This window comes from Microtus ochrogaster, chromosome 8 (assembly GCF_000317375.1).
Source record: "Microtus ochrogaster isolate Prairie Vole_2 chromosome 8, MicOch1.0, whole genome shotgun sequence".
Taxonomy (NCBI): domain Eukaryota; kingdom Metazoa; phylum Chordata; class Mammalia; order Rodentia; family Cricetidae; genus Microtus; species Microtus ochrogaster.
Window position 1 is genome coordinate 73,980,495 of NC_022015.1, and position 10,146 is coordinate 73,990,640.

The window sequence follows — 10,146 nt, forward strand, 5'->3', positions numbered from 1 at the left end:
AGCCTCAGGCGCGGTCACCTGCCCGGACTGCGGTCGGGCGAGCAGCGCGGAGCCAATCGCTGGGAAGGGGCGGAGGGAGAGACCCGGGAAGCCCGGGGCTGCTAGCGCGCAGGCGCACTGGCTGGCACCTGGCTCCCGGCAGCCACGGAATTAGGCATCCCCTGCCAGGATTGCGGTGAGCTGCTGGCCCGCGGCCGGAAAGAGGGGGCAGGAACCTACCGGACCTACAAACGACAAGCCCGAGGGTGGAGCGGGGATGCTTTGCGGTGTGAGAGTCTTTGGGACAATTTGCGGGGTTCCTTGCGGAATCAGATTGTGGATTGGGAAATTCTGGGGTCAGGAGGAGTTGTGTTCAAGGGGTAAGCGTAGAATCCCTGCAGAAACTGTTGGGGTAAGGAGAGGGGATGCAATGTCCAGGGTGTCCCCAGAAGAATCTGAGTTCGTGGATGCAATGGTTCAGGCCGGGATCCACACACCGACCTGATGGCCCTTAACCCTGGTGGCACATTTGGGAAGCCTGAAAAAATTAATGGTGGGCATCACCTCCAGAGACCCCAATTTAGTGGTCTGGGTAAGGCCTTGGTGTTTGAGAATCAAAAATCAGGTGATTTTAACGTGCAAACATAACGAAAACCACTACACGTATTTCTGAGTAAAAACTTCCCGGTTGATGCCCAGTTCCTCAGGGACTTAAGTGTTCTGTGATTCTGAGGTGAATCGGTGACTTTCGTGCCATGATAGAATTCTGTGAAGGAGGGAGAAAGTCCCTCTCCAATGGGTGGAAGCCCCATTTCCCGCCCGAGGAGTGTCAACCTGTTATTATGGGGGAGAGAACAGGGCCCTGCTGCAGCTCTCCTAGGGCTTCCCTGGCTGGGCTGTGAAGATGCCAAACACGTGTGAAACAAGGAGATAGCAATCCAGTCAGCTGCTCGCTGAGAAAATGGCATGCCTCCTGTTTGCTTTGCTATTATGCCTCAAACTTCCACCTGTTCATCTGATAGTCCTTCCAGGACAGGCAGGAAATAGATTTGCTCTCTGCGCTCCACAGATGTGGGGGTAAACTCCGACGTCTAGTTGGTGATAATGTTCAGCCTTGACCTAGTACAGCGAATACCACTTTACTTAGTAGCTTCTCCCCACCCCCCTGCTGTGGTCACTACAGACTATGGCCAGAACTTCCCAGAGAAGCCACAGCCACCCTCCTGTTCACATTCCAGGCCCAGCCTGGTTTCCTCCCCCAATTCCATTAGGGATCCCTACTTGGGCTCACCAGGGCTTGCTGGGAGTTGCAGTCTTTCCTGTTCTTTATCTCCCAGGAACCTTGGAGCGTGAACTGCCAGGGGAGGGATTGGCCAGTCGCCAGAGGGCTTCTAAAACAGAAATGCTTCTGTGGTCTCTTACCGCACTCAGTTGGCGCCATCATCTTGATAGAATCTTTTGGAGGCTCACCAAAGGCCTTCTATCTCGTCTGGCCTCTTTTACTGCCGGGACCATGTTCTGCCCCATATTGTTTTCTTAGCATGGTGTTGTGCCCTTGGAGAAAGTGTAAAAAATGTTTCAACGCTCCCCTCTGTATAGCTGCAGCCTTGGTCCGCATGTATCTCTCAGAGGGACAGTGCCTGCTCCAGGTTGCTGTTTTTCCAGTTCCCATAGCCAGCCACAACACCCAGTGTGGGCTCTGGGAGTTTTCCAGTGACTGCCCTCTCTAAGGCAGAGGACACCCACATCCACCTTTTAGGGACAATGGACTAAGCAGGCATTAATTGAGCACTTGCTGTGTGGTAGAGGAGCTTGGGAGGACCATGATGAGATTGACCTAGCCTTGCCCTTAAGGAGCTTGTGGGTTGGGGGAGATAAGGAACCCGAGGTACTTGAAAAGGTGGCTGAGCCTGGAGGTGAAGACCTGGCCTGGGCACTGGCTGAGCAGGATTCCGCCAGACTGTGGAAGGGGTGCTTGGTGACGTGAGAAGTGTTGAGGTCTGAAGTCAAAACCGATTTTGAGCCGTGCCTCCGGCACCTCGTAGCTTGTGACTGTGGGCTGATTATTTAACCTCGGACTTCAGAGCCTTGGTTGCTTCTATAAAATGTGGATGGGAATAGTAACTGCCCTGCGAAGGAGTCGCTGTAGTGGACGTGGAAGCCAGGCCCGTCCTAAATGTACGGACACATGGGAAGGCAAGGGATGCTGCAGGCAGCGAGATGCATCCATGCTGAATACTGCAACACAGCTCAGCTGGGTGTGGGGGTATAAACCTGTTATCCAGCACGGGGGAAGCTGAGGCAGGAGGATTGCCACAAGTTTGAGGCCAGCCAGGTCAGCACAGGTTACATAGTGAAATCCTACCTCAAATAAACAACAAAAAAGACTTTAGTTACATACTTGTCAGAGGGATGCCTAACTGGTCCCTATTTTAAAAAGAAAACATTTTATGTATGTGTGTGTGTGTGTGTGTGTGTGTGTGTGTGTGTGTGTGTGTGTGTGTGTGTATACGTTGTTGGTTGTTTTACTCTTTTGGGTCTTTGTGGGCCCATCACTCAGTTCCCAAATAAATCACACACGAAGTCTTTGTAATGGTCTGTCCTGTCCCTTTAAGAGACAAGCCCTGCCAACTCCCACACCCCCCCCACTGCCACCACACCCACCACCCACTGAGGCAGGCAGATCATCCTTCTTTCCTGCAGTTCGAGCCCTTTCTGTCTCTCTCCCAAAAAGGTAGCTGCTGCCATGGCTCCTCTCCTCTCCCCCTATTCTCTCTTCCTTCCTTCCCCCCCGTTTCTTTCCTTGTCCCTCTTCTTCCTCTCTCTCCCCTTCCCTTCCATAACCCACTAAATAAATATCCAACCTCACTCTGTATGGCGTGCCTACCCGTCTGTCTTTTCCCTGCCTGCTGCAGCTCCTCGTGAGACTGGCTACTCTGTCTCTCTGTCTCTCACCTGTTGTTTGCCATCATGCCTGTCCCAAGAACATTTTGTTGTTGTTGTTGTTGTCAAGATTTATTTAGCTTGGTGGTGGTGGCGCACGCCCTTAATCCCAGCACTCGGGAGACCGAGGCAGGTGGATCCCTGTGAGTTCGAAGCCAACTTGGTCTACAGAGTGAATTCTAGAATAACTATGGCTGTTACACAGAGGAATCCTGTCTCGAAACCCCCTCCCACAAAAAAAGACTGATTCAGTTTTACCTGTATGTGTGTTGCCTGAGTGTATGTATGTGCACCATCTACATGCAGGAACCATGAGGTCATAGGGCAGTAGGTCCTCTGGAACTGGAGCTGGCGTGTGGATCTGGAATCTAAACTGGGTCTCATACAAGAACAATGATGCTCCTAACCACTGAGCTATCCCTCCAGCACCTCCCTCACTTTCCATCTTTATACGGGTCTCGTGGATCAGGTGCAGGTCTCAGTGCTGGCAGAGCAAGTGTTTTTAAACACTAAACCATGTCCCCAGCTCCCAGCTGATTTTAAAGGTCACGAACCCGGCCAGAGCTGTTGTTTATGGAGCCTCCTCCACGTCCTAGGCTCTAAGCTTGCTACTTGTTTTCTGTTCATTTTGTATTTAGACCCCACTTTAAAGGAGTTGGTATCAACTTCCCCGCTGGCCCAAGGCCACCCACTAGGCCATTCTCAGGACAGGGCCTCCAGCTCTTGTGCAAGGGAGTGGTGAGCCTGGTCGCAGGTTACAGTCACAGGATCTGCAGGCTTATGCACCTAGAACAATGTGGGCTCCGTGCTATCCTTGGGGCCTCTGTTGGCTTCTGGAGCGGGTTGAGGGTGGGAAGACCAGAGGAGGAAGGCTGTTTGCTGATGGAGGAGTGGAATCTGGAGGGGAAACAGGGAAAGCTCCGACACACCCACTGTCTTCCTCCACCTGAGGTCTGTGACTTGTGGGGGGGTAGAGGGATGTTCTTCCCCGGAGTTCCTTCTGTGTGTTCTTGTTTGCGGGCTTCCTCTCTGACTCTCCTGTGTCTACGTTTTTCCTCTACTTCCCTTACTTCAGAAAGCACCCTGAGTTCTAGGATATTCCACCAGCTCTGACCCAATCTTCTTTAAGAAAACGCTAAACTTGGGAGTAGAGGCAGACAGGTCTGGGAGTTCCACTGTCTCGAGATAGCAAAGGCCAATTTTTGAGCATCTGCCTGTGCCTGGTGTGGTACTCAGGGTGTCCTGAGTATTAGTTTAAGGCTTGCTGTAGTCTGGTAAGGACAGCTCTTATTTGCCCATCCTGCAGATGAGCAAGTCGAGGTGCAGTAGTAGTAAATGACTAAATTTACTCAGTAGTAGTAAATCTAGTAGACTAGATTCACCTGTAGGAGGATGTAGTGATTTGAACCCTTTCCCTTCTAAGGGCAAAAATCACCAGGCTTTGAGGTCTTTTAGCCTGGCCTCAGGATGGGTTCAGGGAGGTCCTCCTCCGGTGACAAGAGCCAGTCATTGAGTAGGAGTGGCCTTTGGCAAAGGCTGTGTTTTGAGAGGGACAAAGTTACTGTTCTATTGCTGGGCAGAGACACCATGACCAAGGCGACTCTTATGAAAAAAAAAAACATTTCACTAAGGTTTGCTTACTGTTTCAGAGGCTTAGTCCATGGTCACTGTGGTAGGGAGCATGGCAGCGTGTAGCCAGGCATAGAGCAGTAGCTAAGAGCTACAGCCTGATCCCCAGGCAGAGGAAGAGCCTAGGCATGGCTTGGGCTTGTGAAAACTCAAAGCCCACCCTCAGTGACACACTCCCTCAACAAGGCCACACCTCCTAATCCTTTTAATCCTTTCAAACAGTTCCACTCCCTGGGGACTAAGCATTCAAAAATAGGAGCCTGTGAAGGGCATTCTTATTCAGAACGCCACAGTGCCGGGGACCTAAGTTATGAATAGTAATGGAAGTGATAGTTTGTGTTGTGCTCCCAAAGGTCCTGAAGCTACATTTTCTGTGCTATGTGTGTATTTGTGTTGGGAGGCAGAGGCAGGTGGATCTCTGAGTTCAAGACCAGCCTAGTCTATAAAGTGAGCTCCAAGATGGCCAAGGCTACAAAGAGAAATCCTGTGTCGAAAAACTAAAACAAAACAAAACAGAAAAGGTATGTGTAAGTGAGTGTGTCTCTGTGTATGTGTGTATGAGTGTGTGTCTGTCTCTCTGTGTATGCGCATGTGTGTATTGAAACAAAATCTCTGTAGAGGAAAGGAACTAAGGTTACCTTGACGATGCTGTGAGCACATTGCCCAAACCCACCGTGGTAGTGTCTAGACAGTAGCAGGTGTACAGTGGGCTGAGCAGCAGCCCCATAACGTGAGCAGGCCCAGGACTTGGATGCCCACTTTCTCTTCCCATGGCCATCTCAGTTTCCTGGACCAGCTCCAGAGTGGTGGCCTCTGGCCTGGATTGTTTCTGCCCTGCTTCACTGGGAATTCCCCAGCTTTGTTTTAGATGCAAATTCCTCACAAAGGAAAGGAGTTTAAGAAAAAAAAAAAAATTTCGGTGTCAGAGCTTAAACCCAGGAGCTGCCGAGCTACAGATCTAGCCTAGGATGAGTTATTTTATCTTATGGGTCGTTAAACAATTCAGAGGGCTAGACTGGAGGAGTTGTTCCTGATCCTTGTTTCTGACTGGCTTCTTCTTCCCCAGAGACGAGCATGATCCCACTGCCAACGTCTGTAAGCCTTCCTCCGTGCTCCTGGGGGCTGAGGCTTGGCCAGCAGCCATGAGAATAGACTGGCCCCAAGCCTGGCTTTTGGGCCTGCCCACAGCCGTGGTGTATGGTTCCTTGGCCCTCTTCACCTCTGTCCTGCATAATGTGTTCCTGCTGTACTACGTGGACACGTTTGTCTCGGTGTATAAGATCAACAAACTGTCCTTCTGGATTGGAGAGGTAGGCCAAGCATGGCGCAGCCTGTTGGGGAGGAGACTAGACATCGGGTTTCCAGGCAGACAGAGGAGCTGGGTGTCCTAGTGTTAGGCACTTGGGGCAGGCTGTGTTGTTCAGCAGGACTCAGCCAGAAAAGCTGGCAGGGTCTTAATGGCTCTTCAAGAGAATTCTAGCTCCTGACCGCTGCCTTAGGTGTCCACAGTTGTATATTCATATATAATGTAGCCAAATGCTTATCTGCTGGATACACTTACCAGCAGCCCTAGTCACGGGGGTTTGATGTGTGTAGCAGCCAGGAGAGGGGCTTTGCCGACTGGAAGCGCTGCCATCTTTGGGGAAAGTGCAGAGACTAGAGTAGGGAACCCTGTGCTGTTGTGGGTGCAGCCCACCTTCCCTTCTCTCTGCTTGCAGACTGTATTCCTCCTCTGGAACAGCTTCAATGACCCCCTCTTTGGCTGGCTCAGTGACCACAAGTTCCTCAGCTCCCAACCCCGGTGTGTGTCTTCCAGACGGCGCGTCACTGCCCCAACCCCACCCTGATGTTCCCCAAGCTGGAGCACTGCTCGCATCTGGGGTGGGAAACGGAAGGGACACCGGTTGTGGTATGAGGATGGCTCGGCCAGGGGGAGGGGTCGACCCTAGTGACATGTGTAGCACGAATAATAAAAACCTAGAGTCAGAAATTGGGGTTCAACCCGAAAACCATAAAAGCAAGACAGTTAAGCCAGAAGAGAAGTCTGCCCTCTACCAAGGCTGGGCGACCACAAGCTAAACAGACTAAGCCTCTCTCTCCTCCCATTTTACACTCCCTCTAGTGCTGGGATTAAAGGTGTGGGACTCCCTAGGACTGGGATTAAAGGTGTGAGCCGCCACCACCTGGATTTGTTTCTGCCTTCCTCTCGTGTAGCCCAGGGTGGCCTTGAGCTCACAGAGATCCACCTGCCTCTGTCTCCCAAATTCAGGGATTAAGGGTGTGTGTCACCATTGTCTGTCCTTTAGTGACTTTAGCTTTGCCTCTGGTCTTCAGGCAAGATTTCTCAATCAAAATACAAATCATATGGCTCATGACACTGCCGTTTCTAATGCACTTCCTTACCACCACCAGCCTGAGAATCAGTATCTCATGGCTCTTTGGTCATCAGCCATGACAGGCTGGGGACAGACAATGGGCTGAGGAGGAGGTGGATGACTGGGAAGCTGTGCTTCTTAAATCTCAAGTCGGGCTTGGGGTGTATCTTGGTGTGAATTCTTCCATTCCATCTCCTGGGCCCAGCCAGGGGAGCTAGGGTCTGCTCAGGCCCAAAAGTTCCTTCCTAATGCCTTCTTCCCTCTGACAGGTCGGGAGCCGGGCTCTCCTCCAGAGACGTGGTGCTGACCCGGGTGAGGGCTCTGAGCTGGCACGGGCCCTTGCTGGCATTGTCATTCCTGGCCTTCTGGGTGCCCTGGGCCCCTGCTGGCTTGCAGTTCTTACTGTGCTTGTGTCTCTATGATGGCTTCCTGACCCTCGTGGACCTCCACCACCACGCCTTGCTGGCCGACCTGGCTCTCTCTGCCCACGACCGCACCCACCTCAACTTTTACTGCTCCCTCTTCAGTGCGGCTGGCTCCATGTCTGTCTTTGCCTCCTACGCCTTTTGGAACAAGGAGGACTTCTCCTCCTTCCGTGCCTTCTGTGTGGTACTAGCTGCTGGCTCTGGCCTGGGCTTCCTGGGGGCCACACAATTGTTGAGGCGGCGGATTGAGACCACCAGAAGGGACAGAGGGTACTCAGCCATGGTCGTGGATAGAGGGTGAGTCACCAGCCTTGGCTCCCTAGGGTCAGAGTCTGATTTTAACACTCGGTCCCCTGGCCCACTCTGAGCTAACCCTGCCGTCTCCTCCCCTCTGCCCACAGCATATGTGAGGAAGAGCCTCTGGTGGGTGGTGAGGAAGCAGGCAGCATCACCTTGGGCCAGTACCTCCGGCAATTGGCATGCCACCAAAACTTCCTGTGGTTCGTGGGCATGGACCTGGTACAGGTATGGGAGCTGTTCCCTCACCCCTCCTTCAAGGGTACTTCGAGATGGAAATGCAGGAGCCCTCCTTGGGTTTGATGGTAGGAAGGTTGGGGAGTTAGGAGACCTAGGTTCTAGCACTTTCTGTGCTCCTTAGTCACCCCCTTGTGTGATTGCCCCCCATTCCCATAGTGCTGAGCCCAGGGCCTTGGATGTTCTTAGGTAATGACTCTACCACGGAGCTGCAGCCCTGCCTCTCTGTGTGATCTGAGGCAGCAGGTCTCAGCCTCTGAGGCTAATCCTGTCTTCATAATGTAAAGACTAAGACATACACACACATACCTATCTATCTATCTATCTATCTATCTATCTATCTATCTATCTCTCTATCTATCTTTGGTTTTTCAAGACAGAGTTTCTCTATGTAGCTCTGTCTGTCCTGGAACTCACTGTGTAGGCCAGATTGGCCTTGAACTCACAGAGATCCACCTGCCTCTGCTTCCCAAGTGCTGGGATTAAAGACGTGTCCATCACCATCCAGCAAAACTTGTATTTTTTTTTTTTTTTTTGGTTTTTTGAGACAGGGTTTCTCTGTGGTTTTGGAGCCTGTCCTGGAACTAGCTCTTGTAGACCAGGCTGGTCTTGAACTCACAGAGATCCGCCTGCCTCTGCCTCCCGAGTGCTGGGATTAAAGGCGTGCGCCACCACCGCCCGGCTAAAACTTGTATTTTTAAAATACATTTTAAACACAAAAATATATTCATTATCTTTATACCATGAAAACTTAAAAATTGTTCTAGTTGCTATCTAACCACGCCTTCAAACTTTTAGTAAAATTAGGTAGGCCACAAGGAATGTCACTTAGGTTTGTTCTGGTAAGTAAGTTCCATGTTTGGTGGCATGGGGAGAGAGGCCAGTGCTCACCCTTGCTCTGAGGCTGGGGCTGCTGTCCGCCTGCTGGCTGTGCCCCAGTGAACTCCCACTATTATGTTCACCCTGAGGCCCAGCGCTGCTGCCCCCTGCTGGCCGTGGCCATGAATTCCCACCGTTCTGTGCACACTTGGCCCTGAGGCCCAGCGCTGCTGCCCCCTGCTGGCCCCGGCCTTGAACTCCCACCCTTCTGCCCTGCAGGTGTTTCACTGCCATTTCAACAGTAACTTCTTCCCTCTCTTCCTGGAGCACTTGTTGTCTGACCACATCTCCCTCTCGACAGGCTCCTTCCTGTTGGGTAAGTGAGGCCAGCAGCTTGCACATCCTGCTCCCAGTTCTGTTTCCCTGGGTGGAGGTCTAGTGGTCCTCACCTTAGTCCTCATGATGATGGTGTACCCACGGGACGTGATGCAGGGCATTGCCAGTGTGCCATTTGCTGGGCGGGCTTGGGTTTGTTCTTCAGTCTTTCTGAGCTACATTTGTTTTCTTTCTTTCTTTCCTTCTTTCTTTCTTTCTTTCTTTCTTTCTTTCTTTCTTTCTTTCTTTCTTAAACAGGGTTTCTCTGTATAGCTTTGACTGTTTTGGAACTAGCTCTGTAGACCAGGCTGGCCTAGAACTCACAGAGATCCGCCTGACTCTGCCTCCCTAGAGCTGGGATTACAGGTGTGCACCACCACCACCCAGGCAAAAAAATTATTTGAAGGAAGAAAAAAGAGATAAGTTAAAGTATATGAGAGGGGTTTGGGGTGTGGAGCCTGTGCGAGGCTCTGCTGGACTACATTACCCAGCACCATATAAACATGGCATGATGATACACATCCGGAATTGACGCACTCAGGAGGTAGGAGGATCAGTTCAAGGTCAGCCTAAGCTACACAGCAAGGAATGTGCTAGCCTGGGCTACGTGAAACTCTGTGTCAAAGCAATTAAAATAAAAAGAGGTTAAGCAAGGCAGTGCAGGCCTTTAATCCCAGCTCTCAGGAGGAAGAGACAGGCTGATTTCTGAGAGTTTGAGGCCAGTATGGTCCTTATTATGTGTTTAGTTACAGGCTAGCTGGGGCTACATAGTGAGTTCCTATCTCAAAACAAAAACAAAGTAAAATAGGTTGGGTGTAATGGCACATGCCTTTAATCCTAGCACTTTGGTGGATCTCTGAGTTTGAAACCAGCCTGCTCTACATAGAGAGTTCCAGGACAGCCAGGACTACACAGAGAGAATCTGTCTCAAAAATAAAAAATAAAGCTGGGTATGGTGGTTAGGACTATAATCCCAACACTCAGGAGATGAAGGCAGGAGGATGGCCAGGACTGTAACCCCAACACTCAGGAGATGAAGGCAGGAGGATGGCCAGGACTGTAACCCC

General features: G+C 51.3%; 1 protein-coding gene across 2 annotated transcripts in view; it reads left to right on the forward strand.

Moving 5' to 3' along the window:
- Window positions 1–119: 119 nt before the first annotated feature.
- The window catches only part of Mfsd13a (major facilitator superfamily domain containing 13A), a 14,914-nt gene continuing 4,887 nt past the window's right edge, over window positions 120–10,146 (forward strand). The window contains exons 1-6 of one of the 2 annotated variants that reach the window (XM_005352408.2): window positions 120–175; window positions 5,618–5,861; window positions 6,270–6,352; window positions 7,196–7,648; window positions 7,753–7,876; window positions 8,984–9,080. In XM_005352408.2, the coding sequence (XP_005352465.1) occupies window positions 5,694–5,861; window positions 6,270–6,352; window positions 7,196–7,648; window positions 7,753–7,876; window positions 8,984–9,080 (925 nt within the window). In that variant the 5' untranslated portion in view covers window positions 120–175; window positions 5,618–5,693. Of the gene's footprint in view, window positions 176–204; window positions 269–5,617; window positions 5,862–6,269; window positions 6,353–7,195; window positions 7,649–7,752; window positions 7,877–8,983; window positions 9,081–10,146 lie in introns of those variants that run through there. The other variant, XM_026781733.1, reaches the window with a different exon arrangement.